This window comes from Strix aluco, chromosome 2 (genome assembly GCF_031877795.1).
Source record: "Strix aluco isolate bStrAlu1 chromosome 2, bStrAlu1.hap1, whole genome shotgun sequence".
Classification (NCBI taxonomy): Eukaryota; Metazoa; Chordata; class Aves; order Strigiformes; family Strigidae; genus Strix; species Strix aluco.
Window position 1 is genome coordinate 126,720,018 of NC_133932.1, and position 23,104 is coordinate 126,743,121.

Below are 23,104 nucleotides of genomic sequence, written 5' to 3' on the forward strand. Positions count from 1 at the left end.
TTATAATTTTAAAGTGTCGTTATTTGGATTTTGAAAGTGATGCAGATGAGCTTGTTAGGCCTGTGGTTTTGAGATAAAAGCCTCTCATTGTCAAAAATCCTTTTGCCAGATTTGTGTTATCCTTTAAAATAATTAATGAAACCCAATGGCACTCTTCTGTTGTCTTTAAGACTGGAGTGGGTTTGTCAGAAACAGAGATTTAACAGGTAACATGACATAATCTAAATCTGCTTGGGACATCTCTAGACTGGGGTGTATCAATTTTATCGGTGTTCTTTTGAGATGATGCAGAGGGTTGTGTCCTCAAAATACAGAAGGTTGGAGTTCTCAGATGACATTTTGCATTTGGACAAACAAATGTGGGTGACTGGATTTGATGACTCTGGAGATGACCTTCTCCTAAATGTATGTGGTAAATATGGACTTTAAATGTTGTGTCAGCAAGAGGTGTGTTAATAGCTACTGTGCAAAATCACTTGGTTTGGATGTCTTCTGGAGATGATTGATGTAAGAGAGGAGGAAAAAGGTTATGGGCAAATCTGTAGAAACTGAGAATGTTGTTAGATGTAGCAGATAAAAAAATGTATCAGAAACTGAAAAATTATCATCGTATTTAGCAGAATGATGGTGAAATCTCAGGCAACTTGATATTATCTCTTTATCACGTTAAATATTTCTTATGAATATCCTGCACTTCCTGAGTATGGAGAAACTTCCTTTTACACTGGAGAACTATTTGTGCATATTTTGTCTTTAATACTTCCAATATTTATGGTGAATCTTGCTAACACAAACAACACTCATGAATATAATTTTTTTCAGACAGCATCCCATACCTGATGCTTGCAACATTCAAATGTTTCTTTTTCTATGATTTTGTCAAAGGACTTTTAAACTCAGTAATCTTCTTGAATGTTCACTCAGGAATAGTGTTCCTAAACAAAAAAATTTTTATGAATAGTACATGTTTTCCTGGATTTGAAAGAACCCTAATTATCCACTGTTGAACACTTCTGCAAGTGGCAGTAGTGGCTCCCTAATAAACATTGTGGCATAAAAATCATATTGATTTGTCAAGAGCAGCAGAAAAAAAATCCTAAAGAAAATGGGAGAGGTGGTAAGGAAAAATGTCATAATGGTGAAGGCATTTGAAAGAAGAAGATTATAGTAGGAAGTGGCATGTTGTGTATTCTTCAACTTGTCTTTGTTGTGTATTCAACTTGTCTTGTACTTGAGCTGTTTGAGTGCTTCACAGAAAAAGTGATGAGTAGTTTAGCTGTCAAGGTGCTCTGCTTTCATGTCAAATGGAAGCGTATGAAACTTTCTATTCTTCTAAGAAAAGCAAATACAATCATCAATGGCTTCCCTCCCTTCTGTTTTGGATGGATTGATTTTTTTTTTTTTTTTCAGAATAGGATGGTTATTTCTGTCAACAATGGTCATGTTAAAATGTAAGATGTGAATTGCAAAACCCTTTCTATTGCTGGGCTTTCTATGTTGGGGTCCTGTCATTGTTTAACTGTCTTGGTCCAGGAGCGTGCATGGCTGTTTTCAATGTTCCTTATCCCAGGATAGAGAAATTATGTATTTGGAGTTGTAAAACTTTGTAGGTTCCTTAATCCTGTTTATTTCCCAAGATACTCATTACTCCTTGATGGAAAACAATTTATTTTTTCACTTCTGCAGTTACAGAGTTTGTTCAGCCCCATGCAGGACCTTGCAGTATCTGTATACTTTGTCACTTTAGAAGCTAAAGCAACATATGGGTGGAAGAGCTTTTTGGATAAAAGTCAAAAGACCTTTTGGGAAGACTTTTTTAATTTTAAACCACTTGCATTGCAACAGATTAAAGTTCATGAGTTGTTTGGCTCCAGCCTACAAAGTAGCTGATATAGATGAGTACTTTGTGATCATCATTACTTATTTTGTGATCATTACTACTTATTTTAAGGTGATTTAAATTTGATGTGGGTTTGCTTCTTGGCTGGCATAAAGTTTTAAGTGTCATTGCAGCTTTGGGAAATTTAATATTTAACTCATGAACCAGAAAGAGTATGTACTATACCTTTATGTATTATTGCAGTGAAATATACTCTCCAGCAACACTTTTTTGTGTTTCTATCTCATATTTTTTTTAATCACTTATCTTGTAGAAATTTTGAAAGTAGCATAAATTATAGAGGACATGTTAGAATATAATATTGTATAGTCTGTAGGCTACAGTTCCAAATGCAGTGGGGTGGGGGGTGGGAAGTAAAACTAAGGAGTGTAGCTGGAACTGTCTGATTAATTAGGAACATAATTTTCTGTTGGCATATTCTTTTGCCAGATAAAATTGCATGCTAATGTAAAAGACAGCAAAGCATATAACACTTCAATGATTGTGACAGGACAAATATTTTAAAATATTAGTGACAGATGTCGTGGATGGAGTGACACACTTCACTTGTAAGAGAGAAGTAGCAATATGTTTATAGATATAAAACAGCGATTTAAGAAAGTTTGATAGTAAACGCGACAGTCGTTTAACAAGATTCAATGGTAAGGTTCACTTGATATTTACTGCATGGAGGACAGGGTCAGACAAAACTGTCAGGGAGACCCTCCTGTAGAGTCACGAGTGCAGAGTGAACCCCCTTGTGTTCTAAACTCCTTCTCAGAGAGGAGTCTAGGTGTGTCTGGATCCAGGCTTAGTCCCAGATTTGGTCAGTGGTTTATGTCTAAAGGATTATGTATGTGTACAATCAATCCTTTATATCACTTAGCTAAGATTTCAAAGTTTAGCATGCTATTAATCACTTACCAAGAATCTGTTGTGGCAAAGGATCTCTCAACCTGAAGGAGTAATCTCGAGAGGTGTCCCTACTCAAAGGGAGATCCTGGCATGCAGGCACTGCCGTGCAGGAGAGCTTAACGGGCTCGGGGCTGTCCACTATTTATGGAGTAAGATAGCTGATTTAGTCATTTACATACTGACTACAGGTGTTAGTTTCTTCCCGATTTGGCTTGAGTTGGACATTGACCACCACAATGGTTAGGTGGGCGCATTCTTCAAATTAGCCCTTGGCTATTGTGCTGTTATCTGTCTCCCCCAAATCCACTTTGAGCTGGATGCAGCAATCATAACCAGACACATCCGTTATGACCAGTCACTGGTGCATATTACTTGAATAGGGTTGTGGGAAATACAGGTCAGGTTGGGGAGGGGAGCACACTGCTATAGCAGAGCTAAGATGATGTTCTTCAGTTTTCAGTTTGCATTGTAGGGAGGTATTTTAGACTTCATTCACAAATAAAGTCAGATAAATGATAGTACACAAACTTGCATGGCTTCTTTTAAATTTCAGAGCAGGATAAAGATTAAATAGATGTCATAATGGAGTGATAAATAAGCTCATAAGCATAAAGAGGTAAAAAGGAGAAAAGATCCTCTGGAGAGAATGCCAGATTCAGATGGCAAGCTAAGTAGGATTTATATAATTCCTTCAAGCATTGTTAAATCAAGGCCATCAGAATTGAGCAATAGATTGGGTTTTTTTGTGGATCTGAGTAATTCTTTTCCCTGGTGAAACAGGTAGGAAGTTGCTGGAATATAAGAAGATTTTTTTTTTTTTTGAGTGGTTGGAATTGCTCAGCAGATTCCAGAAGGTAGTGTTCTCTCATGAGAACTTGGCTTCTGGATTTATTTTGTATAAACCTTTTACTGTAAAAATTGATGTACAGTCACCATTTGCCTTGCATCTTTCCTTGGGTAATAGTAACCACCCTTTTAGTTGCAGTCATGAGGGATCTGTTAAGGCAAATTAGATTGTTTGTTGCACTTGTTGAAAAATAGTGATGTTCTGTATCTTCCTCAAGAGACTGAGCTTTAAAAATGTATCTAAAAGTGATGGAATAAAAGCTTGTTGCTCAAATTATTGCATAAGACTTTTTCTATACAGTGAAAGAGGAGATGGACAAGGACAGGCAAGCAAAGCATAGCAATGTAATAGACATATGCTATGATCATTATTTTACTTGGAGAAACCATACTTTTTCTGCCGATGGTTCCCCAGTATGGTGTAGGTTTGTAGAGCCACCTTTCAGTGAACCAATGAATTAATTGGTATGTTCTGCAGACAAGAATGAAGGGACCAGGTCTGAGCTGCATTGGTTTACTGAGGATATGATCTGTTTTTGTGGATTAAGTAGTAGAATTTATGTTTACATATCTTGAATACCTTTGATATCAGCTACCTCAGCTTTTTTGCTTTGAATGAACATACCTTTATTTTGTTGCAGAAGGTCATGATTATAGATTTTTTCTTTTAATTAATGTTTGTAAAAACATTGGTTTTAATTTTCCAAAGTTCTTGAGTTGTCTGTACCTTAAACTAATTAAAACATCTGTATAGCTGTCTCTTCTACCTGAAATACTTACTTTAAAAGTGTAAGGGATGGAGGATTGCTTCATTCTTGCTATTTTAGTGGTATTTCCTGTAAAAGGGAAAGATGACTGTATCTATTTAAACGTTAAGCATGTCTCCTATTAAGTTTCCCATTACAAGATTAGTTTTTAGTGGCCATGAGAATTAAATCACAGTTTATCTGGTTATTTGCAGGCTGAATTCTCTTGTGTGTTTTTTTGGTCCAGTCATATAAACTGTAATTTAGAGATTTCTGATTAGAATTAGACAGCCCCCTGCAGCTTAGTTGTAGAAAGACTGATTGTAGCAGGATATTCAAGGCAAGGAATGAGGAGACAGTGGTATTACTGGGCGATCCTTATACCTGCTTCATGCAGCTTGAAATGAAAGGGAAAATACTTTGCATAATGGATGATGATAGATTAGCGAGGTTATTTCAAAGATTTGATTATGCTTCTTTACCAGTAAATGATGGGTACTTTTGAGTTTGTTTGGAAAAATGATGGAAAATGAGAGAAATTATGAAAAGGATCAGCTTTGTCTAAAATATTTCATAATAATTTCATAGGTTTTTAGGGCTATGACAGGGGACCAGTGTGAAATGGGGGAGAGGGAGCATGAAGGAAGCACATGGAAATGAGAAGCAGGGAAAAGACCCATTAAAAAAAAGTTTTTAAAAAAAAAATCTTCAAAACTCTGAAACTTATCTCATGGTTCTCTTGCCTCCAGCATTCTGCCCCCAGTGACCTTGCTTGGGAGAGAAGACTATTCCCCCACATTTTCCCTGACCATAGTATTTCCCATCACTAGTTTGTGCAGTGGTTGCATATGTGGTGATAGATTATAGCTCAGAAGAGCATGGGAGGTACTGGACTAGATTAATGATACTGCTTGTTAGAGCAGAAATGATTGAACAAGTGTGGAACAACACAGAAGCCTTAGTGTGAGATACTGAATTGATGCAATATCCCATTTGAGAGAAGATGTTATGACGCAAGTATTGGACAGAGAGAATCAGAGATGTGGGTTTTTTTTCTTTCAAAGCTCTTAAATCATCTAGGTAGGGTGTTAGCTTTTTAAGAAAATAATTTAAAAGAATTGAAGAGTGAAATTAATTTCTGGCTCCAGAAAAAAGGGCAAGAAGGCATGTTCAGCTTCAGTGTTCCAAAAAGGAAGCAATAAAACCAAAACTAAAAAACATTGTGAAAAGAACCTTATCTTTTTTGCATTCAATTTAAATGTTAGGTTTTCTGAAGTCATTGCAACAGGGACTATACAGGGACTGGGAAGAAATTGAGAGTGAAAATCTATCCAGCAGCTGCCCAGCAGTGACATAGTGCCAGAACAAGTACTGGCTCATGTCATACCTCCTGTCAGCCTCTGTCTCCCTATGAGCACTCCATGGTTCTTTTGGATCCTAATGGAATTTAGCAGCTTGGGGAGCAGTGAGTTTGTGTGATATATGTGTAATTGGTTGTTACTTGGCTTCATGTTAATACTGTGAGGTATAGAACTTTTCAGCTTGTCTGGAATAGATGATACTGTATAAAACCCAGATCAAGTTCTTTGCATAATTTCTTTGGAGATCAGTTCTGCTAAGGGAAGCATCTCCTGCAGTGACAGCAACTAGCTTGACATGCCTACTGCTGCTCAGAGAGAGCACCTGAACCTGGGAAGGGTTGTCGCTGAGGCTGGGAAGGGGCACGCTCGCCTGTACTGAGTGTTGCGGGAAGGGCTGCATTAGCATCCTCATCTGTTCAGTTTGGAGGTGCTTCTAATCCTGATACTAACTCAAGGATAAGCAGGGAGAAATTAGCATTTTTAAATATAATTTCAAGATAGAAGTATATTAATGTGTCTGTCTAATGATATTATTATCCTATATTTCTTTTTGCATATATTTTCCTTAAATTCAGTATAAAAGAAAGTTTTCATGTTAAAGTGGGGTTGATGATGTAGAAACACATGTTTAGATGTAGTATGTTTTATTCTGACCTACTCATTAGTGTGTGTGAAGTGACATCATTGAGTTTAATCAGTAAACTTGATTTAATGGATAGCTAAAAAGCAAGAGTTAGTATGCTTAACAGAATTGTCCTATAATGTTTTTAAATTGCTTTTTTATTTTTCTTAATTAAGTCTTTGTTTTCTTGGAGAAACATAGATCTTCAGACTGACTGCATTTAAATTCAAAAGATAAAAAATTGCAGTATAGGTAGAAACTTAGAAAATGCTAGGTTTGAATGCTTCCTCTGGACTCAAGCACATTGGACATAGTACATGTCACTGGTCCTTTGTTTTCCTTTATGAACTAAGTTTCAGATAGACAATTGTATGATAATCTTGTCTGCCTGTAAAAAGAAGTTTGAAATGTAAAAATATTAAAAACTAAAAAATAAAATTTAAACAGCTGTTAAGAATAAAATAAAACAATAGTTTTAGGTTGCCTGTGAGGACTGTAAATGGTACTTGCTTTTTGTTCTCTTGATTTCACATTACTTCAGTTCACATATTGATGTCTAGACTGAGTTTCTCATAATAATCTCTTTTTCAGTTTTTTCACATATGGCCTATGAGAAATCACAGCATCTTGCTGGAGGTAACAATGTTCATCCATAGAACCCCAGAAAAATTAAATTGGAAAAGACCTCTGGAGGTGGTCAAGTCCAAACTGCTGCTCACGAAAAGGTTTACCTTCAGTTGGATTAGTTTACTTGGGACTCTACCAGCTGATCTATGAAGTGTCTGAGAATGGTGACTCTACAAACTCTCTTGGTAGCCTGTCCCAGCAATTAGCTGTTCTCTTTATAAAGTTATTTTTCCTTATGTCCAACTGAAAATTTCCTATGTTGCAGCTAGTGATTGTTGCTTCTTATTCTTTTACAGTGCACCTCTTAGAAATTGGCTTGGTCTTCTCTGCAAGTCCTGTCTTCTTTTGGTTAGCTGAAGGCTTCAAGGAGATTTCCTGCCCTAGCCTTCTCTTCGGACTGAGTTAATTCAGTTCTCAGCCTCTCATGTGCTCCAGCCTGCTAGCCTTGACCTCCCTCAGCTGGACTTCCCCCATATGTCTATCTTGTACTGGGTGACCAAAATGGGACATGGTATCAAGTGCCACAGAGAGGAGGAATCACTTTCTTTGACCTGCTGCCTATTTGCTTGCTGGTGTAGCCCATGTGCATGCACAGCCTGCATAAAGGTGGGCTGCTGACTCATGCTCAGCTTCCTGTCTATCAGGATGCCCAGGTCTGTTTCTGCAGAACTGCTCCCTATTATGACAGTCCTCAGCTTCTACTTCTGCATGGCATTACTCTGTCCAGTGTTGAGGACTTTGTGTTTGTCTTTGCTGAGCTTCGTGAGGTTTCTCTCTGCCCAGTCCTTCCAGCTTGTTTGGGTCCCTCTGAACTGAGGCTCTACTTTCCTTTGTGTCAACTACTATTCCCAACTTGATGTTATCTACTAACATGCTAAGGGTATGTTCTGTTCCATCATCCAGTCATTAATGAGGATATTAATTAGCATCACCCCTACTATCAGCCCTGCAGGAGCAATTTAAGTAACCAGTCTCCAGTTGAATTCAGTACCTATTGATTCCTCTAGTGCAGGCTGTTTTCATCCTAATTTGTAATCTTTCCATCCAGTCCCTTTCTTTCTAATTTGGTTACAAAGGGTGCTGTGGCATCCTGCATAGATAGCCTTGCTCAGTTGTAGTAAATCACATGCACTGCTTTCCCCTTGTCCATAGAGCCGATCTGTTCATTGGAAAGGGCCATGAGGTTGGCTGTGTGGTTTATCCTTGATAAATCCATGCTGGCTTGGCAATTCAGAGCACTTTGTGCATGCGAGGCAACCGTTGCCCTCAACCTGCCCTGAGGAAGGAGCACCTCATAATCCCTGTAGCCCCAGGTCTGGATGGTGTCTTCCCTCAGGAGTTTGTCTTTGGTCCAATTCCTGACATGCCAGGGGTGGCCACTCCAGCTGGTGCAGGGGACCTTGCCCTGCAGCAAGTCGCTACCTCTGTTACTGAGGTCCAGCAGTCTTGCAGAGTCTTGAGCAGTCTCCAGGCTCCACGTACACCCCTCCTACAGCAATGGCAGTCCCAACTGCCTTGGTCATGGTTGCTAGAGCTCCCTAGGGGTTAAGTCCCTGAGAGGCTGGTCTCAAGTCCCTCCACTGCTTTGCAGCATTTCCTGCTCAGCAGGAAAACTCCTGTGCTGTCTTTTGGCTTCCACCTGCTGCTTACTTACCTCCTGAATGCTGCCATGTGCTGCATGCTCCTTTCTCCTGCTCTGCTCTCTGGACAGGGAGTGGAAGCCATTCTGCATTTGTAATAAAGCTTTGTGTATGTGTAATTATTATTATTACTAATAATAGTTATTTATTAAAATCTGATACAGTCATATAAACATATCTTTTCTTCTAATGTCTGTCTTTCAGAATGGCCATAGCCAGTGTTTGTCATTCATGTGCAATGTTTTGCTATTTCAATTGAGGATGTAGCTAAAAAGTAGGAAGTTTCTTACTCTTCTGCATTTTTATGAATAGCCTGCAGGGCTTTTTTTTTTTTGCCTGAAAGAAGGCACAGAATCATAGAACAGTTTGGGTAGGAAGGGACCTTTAAAGGTCATCTAGTCCAACACCGTCTGCCATGAGCAAGGACATTTTCAATTAGATCAGGTTGCTCAGAGCCCTGTCCAACCTGACCTTGAATGTTTCCAGGGATGGGGCATCTACCACCTTTCTGGGCAACCTGTTCCAGTGTTTCACTACCCTCATCATAAAAATATCCTTATATTCCTTATACGTAGTCTAAATCTACCTTCTTTTAGTTTAAAACCATTACCCCTTGTCCTCCTGCAATAGGCCCTGTTAAAAACTCTGACCCCATCTTTCTTATAAGCCCCCTTTAACTACTGGAAGGCTGCAGTAAGGTTTCCTGAAGCCTTCTCTTCTCCAGGCTGAACAACCTCAAGTGTCTCAGCCTGTCCTCATAGGAGAGCTGTTCCATCCCTCTGATCACTTTTGTGGCCCTCCTCTGGGTCCCACTCCAACAGGTCCATCATCATGAACAGTCCTGTAGTCTTTGACTTGAGCTCCCTCTGACTGTGAAACCACAGGAATTTTTTTTCCCCATTTGTAGTCCCCTACAGATTACTTTTCCAATTTCAGAGGAACCGGCAGTCTTCAGGATCTCTTTCCTGCCAGGAGCCATGGTGGAAAAACATGATAATTTTTTCATGGTTGGCATGTGTGTCTGAGTTCACTGTCCTTCTGCCAGGAATGTACGAAATGAATGCTGGAGACTCTGAAATCAAATCTCTGGGCCAGTGAACTTAAGAGACTCCTGATATCTGTAAGCTGGGCAAGCAATTGCCATTAAAGATCTGCAGAGATAATGTAGCTTGGAGTAAGATCTTACTGTAACAATTTATGCTTGTTAAGATTCACAGAAGCTGTAGAACATGGCAGAATTTATGCAGAAAATATATTCCATTTATAATCACCAGAGAATTAATAGATACACACTGAATGAGCTTTTCTATTGCTGCTCCAGACCCAAATGCTCTCTGTTTGTAGGAAGTCAAGAATGGGGAAACTCAGATGAAGGGAAAATCTGTCTGTAATTTTCATCCTTCAAAGCTCTTAATAAGGAGGTACATTAAAAGATTCTAACTGCAACTGAGGACAAAAGAATCTGAAGTGCTGCCTGTCCTACGTGGCGGTTCTTGATGTGAAACATAAAAAGATGACTTGATAGATACTATATGGACACAGAAGCTTAATTCATTTAGAGAAATGAACATATTTTGTCTGTGTGTCGATGAAGTAATACCTCTAGCCACATGTCTCCTTTTGTATTTTTCCTGCTGCTCAACACCTGTCATTTATAAATTGATTTAAGTTTTGAAACTCTTCCTGGTTTAAAATTTGCATTCTTAACCAGATTAAGTTACAGTGCAAACTCAGATTGCTTTCTAGGGGAAAAACATCAGCACTGGAGGCTCTGAATTGTATAAAGAAGATCCTCAGTTAAGATGTATAATGTATTTTAATTGAAGATGAGTTAAAAGTTTGAAATGCCTCCAAATGTGCACCTTTTTAGAGATCTCTTTGTTCCCAAGTGAAAAATGACTTATTCGGGATTTCTGGTGTATGAGAAATGTAACAATGTGGGATGGATTGGCAGTGGTGATGCTCAATGATAGGTCAGGAAGTGGGTGACCAGGAGGAAAGGAATGATTGTCCTGTGGAAAACAATACATCAGCAATTCAAATATACCAATTTGTTAATTAACCGGTGGAATCTGCTTTTTTCATAACTTACATTGGTTAAATTGAAAACAGTAAATATTCAGTCATTTAAAAAGCAATTTTGTATGACGGACAGTAGCTTTTACAGGGCAACCCTGTTGCACTGAAACTGTTTTGTCTGTATTAGATTTGACATAAGTGTTACTCAGAGATGAGAAGCTTGTTTAATTACAGTGTCCTACTGTTAATCAAATATAAACTGCATGTCTAGTGAAAGATAAGCTGAACTGTGATCTTTATTCCACTGACTATATTGACTAGCTGTTCATTACTGATCTTCATTAAAGAAGCATAGACATTTTACTTACATGTAGACATACAAAATGGTGTTGTAACCTTGAACTATATCCCATACTGAGTATCTGAGATGACTGTACAGTTCTTCTGAAAGATATGGGGAAAGTATGCTTGTCTAGGAGCATCCACATACCTTCAGTCTGTGTCTTAATGGAGACATAAAAGATTCTGTGATGCTGATGAAGTTCAAGGTGGGAAGAGCAGCATGTGAGCTTGTTACTTGGATTTCTTGCCTTGCCTGGAAATTTTGTGTTGGTGGCTGAAAACTTAAGTTGAACTTACTAAGTATATTTTATATTTTTCTGTGCACTGTATAGTACATTCTCTCCAGCAAACTGCATGCAGTAGTTGTAATGCCTGTATTTTACTCTGAAGTGATGGCAAGCCCAGCAAGCTCACTTGGCTGTAGTTCAGGCTCAAAGCACCTACACTATGTCTAGGAAAAACAGTGCTTAGTATGCCTGGCCCTGTCTCTGTCAGCCAGATGAAAAGGAGTGTGAGTGCATATTCTGGTAGTCATAGACTCTAGCTTCCCTCTGCCCAGGGGGAGCTGAGGCTGACTGCTAAGCATGAGCTTGTGTGTCAACCATGTGCATGGTAGGTTTGTCTGTGATGGAGGCTGACAATGCAGATACATCTAATAAAAACAGAATTACCCTTGGATTTGGAACAATTGTGTTACAAAAAAAATCATGTTACTTATATTGCCTATGTATTTTCCTCTGGACACCATAAGTTTCTCTTATCAGTATTCCTAAATACTGCTTTATTTCCACACTGACGCTGTTTTCCAACCAGGATAGGTGCTTTTCAGTAACTGAACATTTCTACTGGGTACATAAAACATAGTAATTTTCCAGGTTGTAAAATGTTATTGTACAGTATTCTTATTAATTAATAAAATCACCTAAAAATTTTGGAAATTGACTTTGAAAGGGGGGAGTTTTACTGTGAGGACATAAAATGGAATTGATTCTCCCTCTGTTTACAGGTACTTCCATTGGAAAACAGAATGAAGGACACCACTCGTTTCCCACAGGCTCTGAACATTGGCATGGGAATAGTCATGACCTTGTATATCTCACTGGCCACTCTGGGGTATCTGCGCTTTGGGGATGAAATCAAAGGCAGCATAACTTTAAACCTGCCACAAGATATATGGTAAGTGCATATGTGACTTAAAACCAGTAATCAGGAAGGCAAAAATGTTGCAAAGCTTGTTCCATGCCTCAGTGCTGTCATGCTTATAACTGATAGGTGCTCAAACTCTTTTAAAAGTATACTGTATATACCATTTCTGTGCCTTCTACAGTTGAGCTATGATCCTAGCCAGCAATTTCTTACGTATTAAAAGGAATTGCATATGGAAACAGTTCAATAATCTTTATAGTAAAGTATTCCATCTGTAGCAGGAGCTAGTTCCAGGTGTATTGAAGGAAGAATATGCGCTTTGCAACCAGCTATATTGCAGTTCTGAAAACTGCTAGTTTTACTTTGGATATCCTGGTAATATAGTGGCCTTTTTTAGTGGAATCACTGAGTTTAGCAGGTAAACAACTGGAATAGATCAAAGCTGAATAGATTTGTCGTTCAGATGCAAATCTGTGGATAATGTATAATAATGGCTTCCTATCAGGAAAATGAAGCTTCTGCTTGCCACTGTCTCAGGGATATTATAATTTTTTTTTAGCTTTTGTTTTAATACTATGAGAGCTTCACATGTCACATGCTGAAGAAGCACTGAAGACTGTTTCAACTGGCGCATTGTTAGTTCTGTATCTCTGGATGGATATATGCTGTAACAGTTTAAATGTATGTTTAATACCTTTTGGTCCAATGGGCCTAAAATTAGGTACATCAACAGTGTATAAGTGTAAAAGCTGCAAAGTATTTTGTTTTCATTCTGATCAAGTAATGTCTCACATGTTATATGCTTACATCTACTTGTTCTTTGGTGTCTTGTGGTAGCATATTGAAGTAGCGAAATCTCAAATTATGTGAAACAAAACCTGCTTTGCTGAAGTGAGTGGTGACTTTTTTACTCTTTGAAAGAGTAGAACACATTTAAAGAGTGTTCTTAATTTTCAAGTGTTTCTTTTCTCCATTTTCATTCCTTGGAGTCAGTATGAGCTATGCATTTTTAATATTCTTCAGAAGTTTGTTTAATTGCCTGACATGAAATGATAATAAAATGTGTCTTGAAGGATGAATGTTTTTTCGATTGCTAGAATTTCATGTACCTGTTGTTGCTTTTTTGCTAGTTTTGTTTTTGTACTGCTATTATAAAAACAGATCTGGGCCTCAATTTCTTGCCGGTTTTGTGGGTTTTTTCCTATTTTTTTCCTCTGGTTCTGGCTTTTGAGGCATATTGCTCATGATATATATTTAATTGTGTCCTTTCATTGAACATACATTAAAAAAAACCTAGAAGTCTTCAGACTTTACTACATCCATTCTGTCTGTATGATGCATCTGAAACCGAAAATACTTTCTATTTGTAGTATTACATGGTATTGCTCATTGTTGATATGATTAGTGAAGAGCTTGTTTTAAATGGTAGGTCTGGGTTCATTTGTGCCTTAAGAGAAGTGCTCTTAAAAGAGGAGGAGGGAGAGCAATGTGGAATATAAGGTAAAGTTGCTCACTCACTCTGTTGCTTTTTACTGTGCTCATGCAAGCAACAGGATGAACTTTATTCTGATGTAATATTATGCTTTATTCTGCAGCACTGTTGTCTAACATGGTTGTTCAAATAAGAGTTTTCAAATAGCTCTTGGCTACAGTGCAGATGTGATGATAAGATGGTATTGATCCTGATGGCTTTACAGACCTAATGCAAAGAAAGAGATAATAAAAGAGATGGAAACTGGTGTTCTATAAGGTGGAGAACTGGCATTATGAGTTTAATAACCTCCGAGCTGCTCAGGGCACTATGTAGAGATAAGTCATCTGTTTTTGTCTTACTCTGGATAGTACCCCCGAGCACCAAACAAAATTAGAAGGAGAAGCAGCACAGTGGTACGTCCATGGGTTGTGATGTACAACGCTATTGCTGCGCAGTACTGTGGGTCTACCTGATACAGTACTGATGAGCAAATGTGTGCAATTAGTTGTGCTAGCAAAACAATTTTCCAGTGAACCATATGACAATATTTTGTTGTTTTATCCTCACTTAAAAAGCCAGTACATGGCTGGATTGAGCTAGAGAAACAGAAGGAACAGACAAGTTTTTATAAGATAGCAGTCATGTGAAAGACCTGGAGTATAGCTAAGCAGTGAGACTTGGCTTATGTGTTTAATTCCAGTTGGACAATCCCTGTCTTAAAAATAAGCCTTTCCTGATAAAGAAAATTAAAATTTTTCTGCTTTCTGAGTTTTATTTGATGTTCTCATAGATGAATTGACCAGAAGGCATATGCAGGCCGTAGACCAGTTAAGTCCTTAAGTTTAATTTAAATAGAGGACTGCTTATATTCTAAAAACATTCTGCTAGATAGGAGCTTTTGGAGAAGAGACTTGTTGCAGTTCTAGTCCAGATTGCGTTTTGGAGTACAAATTGTTACTCAGTATAATATATTAATTAGAATGTGTTAAAAATTGACTTTATGAAAAGAGTAGTTTTCAGCTTGTTTTTGCTGATTTTTAATAACAACTTTCTGGAATCAAAGAATTCTATTTGAGTGCATTAAATAGTTTTTCTTTTTTTTACATGCAGTTATGTTTAGCTGTTTAGAATATCTTAGTAATTGTTTTTCATATCCTCAGAAGTACGCAGAGTACCTAGTGACACGAATCTTTTTACACAGTTTGTTGCTGACTGAGGAGAGGACACACAGGCACAGAGTATAGTTTACTTGATTTATTCATGATCACATCAGGATGTGCCTCCTGATCCAAGCCAAGGAGGGGCACAGTTTGCCTAAACATATTTATATTCATATTTATAGTCAAAAAGTGCATAATTATTGTCACATGACCATCAATTCAAATCAAGTCCTGCTGACATCTGCAAATACAGATTATGGGAAATTCTGTTTTAGTACTTAGTATTGTCCTTGACTAGGGTCTCACAGAAACATAGAATGGTTTGGATTGGGGAAGAACTTTAAAGACCATGTATTTCAACCCCCTCTGCCATGGGCAGGGACACCTTCCACTGCATCAGGTTGCTCAAAGCCACGTCCATCCTGGCCTTGAACACTTCCAGTGATGGGGCACCCACAGCTTCTGTGAACAACCTGTTCCAGTGTCTCACCACCCTTATTGTAAAAAATTTCTTCTTTGTCCTTGGCTGGGGTCTTATCTTCTTATGTCTGAAGGTTCTTTCCACCAGCTGTTCTTTGTTAAGATACAAGTGACAATCTTTGTGCGACAGTTCCCTTACTGTGAATCCCAAGGGTTAACTACCATACAAATATTATAGCATATTAAAGTTCAACAAAATTGATACAAGGTACTAGTTCAGGTGGAATCTTAGGATAATTAATGTCCTATTTGGTCTAGCTGTATTGATATGCAAGTTTTGTTACACTAGTTTCCAAGTTTTTCCCTTAAAAGAGGTACAACAAAATCTAAAATATAGAATTGAAGAGGCAGACTTTTGTTAACTTTTTGCACATATTGCATGATTTTTTTTTAAAAGGTACCCTAAGGAACCATCTTTATCTGACTGGAATATAATATTAAATTACTAGTAAAATCACTTTAATAATATAAAAATTGTTTCCTAATTTGAAATATTTGAATCCTTGTAAAGCTAGAAAAATAATGTAATGGAGATGCTTACTGTGTATTTAAAGTTTGAATCCTGTTTTTGAATATCTTGTAAAAAATTATTTTTGTAAAGGTTTGAGGTGATCTGAAGCCTGAGGATTACAGGCTAATTGTGGGTAGCTGGTCAGTTTTTCTTTTTGTAAACCAGATAAAATCCATCTAAGCTTCTGAAATAAGGACAGTGTTGCAGAACTGACAGAAAAGTGATTCTGTGTTTTCCTCTAAATTACTTAAAGCTGCTCAGCAATCAAAAGGAAGTGTGTCACAGAAGCAGTGGCTTCCAAACTAGCTACACCATTATGTCACCATGTAAAGTGATATCATAGTTTTTCTGCCTCTTTGAACATGCCTTTGTGGATTTATTGAGTTGTGTTCAGTGATGGTCAAACCTTTGATACAAATAACTTAGAACCTGTTAGTCAAAATTTATTTTTAGTCAAAGTGTATTTTTCTTTTTTCCCCATATATACATTTTTAATTCGTTTGCATATTTTTTCAGCTAATAAAAAAGCTGGGGTTTTTTGTTAGCAGTCTTTCAGTATCATCAAAAATTGAAAACTTGATGAACTGGCTTGTAGTTGTGAGATGAGAAGCATGAAAGGCCAAGCTGTTTGAGTTCATCATCTGTATTCCACTGCGCAAAATCGATCCAGTGTACCAAAACCATTTCTGATTGTGTGTTCAACACTTCCATCAAAAGATCGAAGGAAGGATGATGGAGGCATCCTGTTGTGGTGAACTGTATGGATAAAAATTTTGCCATGCTGTGCCATTTGGCTCCAGGATGAGGGGCCAAAAGCAGTCCTGGCTGGATTTTATTTAGTAATAACAGATACAGGTTATGATACTCAAAGTGAGTACACTTTGAGTGACCCCTGCCAGACTTTGAGAGATGCAGAGACAAGGATCTACTTGGTTCTTTCCCTACTCTGGCTGCTGTTTTTCCTTTTCTTACTGTTGCAAGTTGCCTGTGCTTTCTGGTTGCAGTTGACTTCTTTTTGAGGACTGAAGCAAAAAAGGATATTGAGTGCTTTGGTTTGCTTTGCATCATCTTCTGTTATCACAGGTTGTTTATGAGAAATACTTCCTCTCTCATTGTGAACATACAACACCCCATGGCAAATGAACCAAAACTTTACCCAAAAGCTTTGATTGTGTTCTTAGTTGCATTCTTAGAAAGAAAATCATACTAAAAGACTCATAACTTCTATCAGTTGGCTGTAAGCAGACCTATGATAAATGCTTGTAGTTTATGCAGCATAGATTAAAAATACATCTAAATTTAAAACTGTTGGTGGCATGTTTATTCAGCCACAAATAACAGTGGTAAGAGTGTCCGCACTTCATGTTTTTTGGAAGATTTACTCTATTTTTTTGAAAAGTTAACAAAAAATCTTGACCTGATTTCTCAGAGTCCTTCCCTTGGAGTAGATCTGTAGACATTTTATTTACAAAAAGATGGAGATATAGGAAAACCTTCAGACAGATCATGAAGGAAAAAACAATAATGCTACAACCATATAGCAATGGGTTTTACTGTGTTACGATAAGTGAGATAAGAGCATGAGCATGATATCTAAAAAATCTTAACTATCTTGGGGGAAGAAAAGATATTTGTTATCTAAAATTTGGCAAGACAATGCCAGTATATGGGTAATTTTTCAACATACATAAAGAAGCAAGATGCACAAGTCCTTGCAAAATTATATTGAAGTTAGGCTGCCAACCCATTTCAGCATTTAAAAAAAAAAAAATTTTACTTATTTTATACCTGAGCTTCACAGCTCTTTTGTTATATGTCTTGCTGAGATGTAGTTTATATAAGGGTAGATGTGAACTTTTATCCTTTTTTGTCTTCACCTTTGACATGACACTTTTTTTCTGATAAATACTGATAATCTTTTCCTTTACTCACAGGATAGGGTTTTTGGTTCTGCACAGACCTGAAAAAAACCCAAACCATAAAGATGAAAGCTGGATGATCTGAAGTCAGTTAATATTTTTGGAGTAGTATTTTGAACCAGTTTAGGCAGAGAGAAGTTAAATGTAGCTGAGTTCTATACTGTTACAAAGAAACTGTACACTATGTTGCATTTTCTGAACATTTTATCTATACTTTGATGACATGCAGAGTGGAATAACACTAGAATGGAAAGAGATTAATGAGAACAAAAATTCTCCCCTCTTCTTAAAATGTAAATTGTGTATTTTACCAGTCTGTGTAGAGATAATTTTGCTTTTTATGTAACTGAACTCTTGGAGTGGTGAAAAACAGTAGCTTGTCTTTGGCACAGAATTTAAAACCATCATAAAGTAACTTTTCAAGAAAATACACAGTCTCTTAAAAAAAATAAGAATAGCTTGATCCCTAAAATGTTTGTCTAGTTCCAGCAGCTCTAGTCCTCTATGTTTGGAAGGACATTTGAGCATCAGAATTGAACTCTTCCACACATACATACATTCTTTTTCGTAGTAAAATATCATGCCACTGGCATAAGGTTGACACAATTTGGAGCTCTAGAACTTGGTACTCCTTTGTGTTGCTATAAACCCTATGGAATATTATGACATGGCACAGTAACGTAATGTTGTTCTGTACCTAGTGGTTTTGAAGAGGAGAGTGTGGACAGCAAGCAAATTTGGTTATGGATATTTTCTAGCCTTAGAAGATACTCCTTCCAGTTTTAAATTTCCTGAGATGCCCTCTTCCCAGTGTGAAAAATCTTTTTAGCAATACTTTGTGAATATGCAGAAATCTGGAGGATATTGGAATTTGTCTTTAAAATGTCTAATGTTTACTGCCAGTGTGAAAGGTTTATCAATGTACAGATTATATTTTATGTGAATTTTCTTTTCCCAAATAACTGCCATCTGTTTAACCTGTTGTGCTTTAAGTTTATTCATTTATGATTGCATGATTTATTTTTTTTTTGGCCCATATTTTGGTAGTTGGCTTATCTTCTGCAATTTCATAGGCTGTTATAACTTGTGAGCAGATAATGTTATGTTCTTGTTTGCTGGGGGAAAAATATTTTTTAAAATATATATATAAAACCTTAGTGCCATTAGCAATCTTAATTTTTTTAGGAAGATTTTGCAACTTACATGAACGTCTGTAAATGTTTTCAACAGGTTGTATCAGTCTGTAAAAATTCTGTACTCCTTTGGGATTTTTGTGACCTATTCAATTCAGTACTACGTCCCTGCAGAGATTCTCATTCCGGCTGTCACCTCCAAAGTGGAGCAGAAGTGGAAGTTACTCAGTGAGCTTGTGGTGAGAGCACTACTAGTCTGCTCAACCTGTAAGTATGTATACTTACATCAGTACATATACTATACATCCATAAAAAAGCTTGCTATTACGCATTGTTGAGGCCTGCTTATTTAAGTACATGTTTTGTAATATATTTTTCCAGAGGCTATCAAACCTGAAATTTTGTTTCAATGATTCAGTATGTTTTGATCTTCATGAACAAGTGAATCTATTGTTGCATTTCTATGTTAACCACACTTCTTTTTTTAGTAGGTGTGACCAGTTATTTGATAACCATATCTTTTGCGAATAATACTCTAAAGCTGCCAACTTGAAAATAATTTTCTTAGAATAAAAGTTTTTAGGTAATTGACACACACTGCAGTTTCATGTCAGCCTTCCTCTATGTGATCTGCAGTACATACTGCTCATGGAGAAATATTTTTTCTGTTATGTCGGTGTGAGGATTAAGCCTAAGGTGTGTTGCTCTGTATCCTTAAAACAGCACTGGCAAACACGATGCCTGGTCAGAGTGTTCATGGAGGGCCACTTATTTTAGGTGATAATGCTCCAAAGTAATTTGGTATCTCTGCCCTCACTGCCTGTTTCTCCTACTGTTTTTCTCTCTTGTCTCCTACTCTTTCCCATCCTTCCTATTGTGTCCCTGCTTTTCTCACAGCTAGTCTAGATACCATAGATACTAGCAGTAATCAACAGTGCTCACTGAATGGTGAGCATGGTCTCATCTAGGAGTCAATAGTCCTGAAGATAATGGACTGAGGAGAAAGTTTAGGTTTGTCTTTACAGCTCCCATCTAAAGTGCTGAATAACATAGGAACATTTTCTCAAAGTTGTTATAAAAAATTGTTTCTAGTACAAAGCTGGCTTCTTGACTCCACCATTTGTACTGGAACGAGCTGTTTACCTTGAAAAGAATCAAAACTGCCAAACAAGCAAAAAATGCTAAACCTTATTTTTTAGGGGGAAAGTATTGATGAAAGAGAAGAGTTTAGTTTTTGTTGGCTCTGTTCTTTTGATGAATGCTGAGCAGTGTCTAATGCGCTGGACAGCAGCTAATATTTGTTCGTTGTCAAAGAGAACTTGAACATCCAGTGAGACCTTCTTAAGGTCAAGTCTGTTGAGAGAAACAGTTTAATGTTGGTGCAGTTTAATTACTGCGGTAAGCAAAGGGAAACACCATTGATCTAATAACTTGCTGCTCTGAAAATACATCTGCTATGTGAAATTTAAAAAAAAAAAAAGTGAAAAGCTTTCTTGAATAATGAAGTGCAAATCTCCTGAAGCACCATATAGCCTGTGTTCTGCTTCTAGTGTTCATGGTGCATAGCCAACCTACTAAGATTTTAAGATTGAGGGTAGATGAATAGCTCTTGTAATACCTGAGAGGCATCTAGGTAAAAATGCTTCAAGCTTCAAAATGCTTTTTAATGTTTCTACAGGACCGCAGTAAACTCTCCAGTCCTAACTGTATCTTGGGGTCATGAGGCCCTCAACTTCCACTCATTCTCTGTTGTCCTTTATGTTGCCCTTATAACCTGCCCTGTTAATGATACCACAGTATGTTTGAAAAACTAAAATTCTTGTAGATCCAAACTGTTTTTTACAGCTGAAGGTTTTGAGAGTTTATAGGTGAAAGATGTTTTTGGAGATGTGTCTGAGAAGAAGAGTCTGTGTTGAATACGTTCAAAAGCACAGTTCCCTGTTTGACTTGGGAAAATTATAAATGACTCCATGATATTCAGCCATAGCTGTTTTTGTGTGTTTTTTTTTTTTCCAATTTTATTGTTGAGCTTTGTAATTACTGGGTAGTCTCGGAAGGAAAAACTGGGTAACAGACTCCAAGAAAAGGAAGTAGAAAAAGAAAGAAAATTAACTTTGAAATCTGGAAGAGGAATCTGTGAAAGCTGAAAAGAAATGAAAACAAATCAGAGGTGGGGCACCTTGTGAGTGGGACTTGAGAATGAAGAAGATGCCTATTAGGTATAATTAACTACAGTTGGGTGAATTGGGACAGGAAGAATCTAATACAGCATTAATTAGTGGTGGGTCCCTTTTTCCCAGAGGTATGTTGATATGTATTCTTTCTTCTTTTTCTTTTCATGCAATAGTGCATTGTGATTTTTTTCACATTTTTTTTTTTTGTTATAAAACAACAGTTAATGGTGTTTCTTTTCCGAAGGCATAATAAATACTCTAAAATGATTCAGTATAAAATGAATGCTATATCTTTATTTCTTTGAAAAAAAAAATGTGTGTAGTAAAATTGGACCTGGTTTGTGCCATTGAAACTGACCTGTGATGTGAATCTCTAAAGGGGACCTGCTGAAGTGTTACAGGTGTTACTGGGATATTTGAGAGTATTAAATTGTTTGCTGTAAGGCACAGAAAAATAAAATTAAAAGTTTGCTCTTAAGTGTTTGATACGTTGTATTTATCCTAGTTGTCTTTTCATTTTTTTTCAAGTGGTTTCTACAAATTCTATAGCTGCAGTATCTATAATAGTTTTTCACCAACAATTGTGTGAGTGAGCTCCCATGCTTACACTCATCTTCTGTTTGTCATTTTTCATTGAAACACTGGTTATAAACAGAATTGATTTAAATAATGCTTTGCTTTCACTAAGGGCAGAACATGGTTCCTAAAATGATTCAGAAACTGTTTAGTAGAAAGAAAAAATCCAAAACTTTTTAGATTGAGTTTTAAAAGTTAAATGGTTTGGGTATTGATGACAGAATATGTTGTAATGTCTGTACCATTCAGAGGTCATACATTGATTAAAGGGACTCCGCTTGCTTGAAAATAATTCTCTGAAAAGAGAAACTTCAATTGTGTTGCCAATAACACATTAGTTTTTCAAAAGACGACTTGAAAAATCAGTTTTACTAATTTGGGGGGCTTTTGGATTTACTCAAATAAAAATGAGACTATTGTTTTATCATTATATCAGAAACTTTGCTGGGAAAAAGCATACCCTGGTGGTGTGTTTTTTTTTTTTTTTGTCTGGTGAGGTTTGTTTTAAGTAAGGACTTGACAAATGACTGGAGATGTAACATGCATCCAAAAAACCATGTGCATTGCCTAGGGTTTTTCATGATTTACTTGCTTACTTTTGAGCACTTAGCATTGCAGGAGGATGATGACGAGTACATTAGGTATTTTTAGATTTGCATGTTCTGCTTCCTCTGGTATTGTTTCACAAAAGCGACCTTATCTGGTCATGCTATGGAAAATATACTTGACTCCTAATGTCACCAGTCTGAGCCAAGCCTTCAAGCTTGGAGCAGGGGAGTGTATGGCTGGGCTGGGTGGTTGTTGCTCTGGGACTCGGTCAGTCTTGACTCACTGAGCCATTGCCAAGGAGCAGTGAAATCACCTGGACTCTTATTCTTGACAGAATTGGTAGTTAAAGCTATTCAGAAGATTGTTTTTTACCATATTGGAAAGGAAGTTACAAATAGATCTAAGAACAATGTTTGCAGTAGCTGTCTGAAGTTTCACATCTGTTCTTAGTGGCTTTTTCAAGACTGACATGCTATTATTCAAGGTAAAAGCAAATTGTAAGGAGTAATTTTGCTGGGAGAGTGCTCAACTGGCAGAAGCATGCTTTTTCTTTGGTTATAGCCCCCTGTTTGTACTTTTTGAACAAGGAAACTGAGTGCAATTGACTTGACAGACCTTGTTCCCTACTGCTTTTCTCCCTTCTTCCAATTTAGTGTTAAAATGGCATCTTAGTATTGCATGGGTAAAAATGCAAATCAGATGCTTTTGAATTTTAAGATAAAGGAGGGAGAGGGGGAGTTTCCCCTTCATTTGATATTGAACACTTCACTTCATTTGCAAGAGATGTACATCCCTTCACCTTTGCTTGAATTTCACTGTGTATGGTGTAGCAAGTTGGAAGGTCACACCATACTTCATAAATTGTAACACTAAGCTGTTGTTTTACAAACTCAGTTGAGCACCTTGTGCACTGACTGGAGGGATGAGCTATGCTTGTGTTGAAAGACCAGACTAGAGCTGGAGACTGGGTTTGGTAGTTGTTGAA

The 23,104-nt window shown here is 37.3% G+C and overlaps 1 protein-coding gene across 3 annotated transcripts in view; it reads left to right on the top strand.

Moving 5' to 3' along the window:
• The window catches only part of SLC36A4 (solute carrier family 36 member 4), a 112,694-nt gene that overhangs the window by 38,646 nt on the left and 50,944 nt on the right, over nt 1-23,104 (top strand). For all 3 annotated transcript variants that reach the window (XM_074816290.1, XM_074816291.1, XM_074816292.1), the window contains exons 9-10: nt 12,004-12,173; nt 18,918-19,087. In XM_074816290.1, the coding sequence (XP_074672391.1) occupies nt 12,004-12,173; nt 18,918-19,087 (340 nt within the window). The remainder of the gene's footprint in view (nt 1-12,003; nt 12,174-18,917; nt 19,088-23,104) is intronic.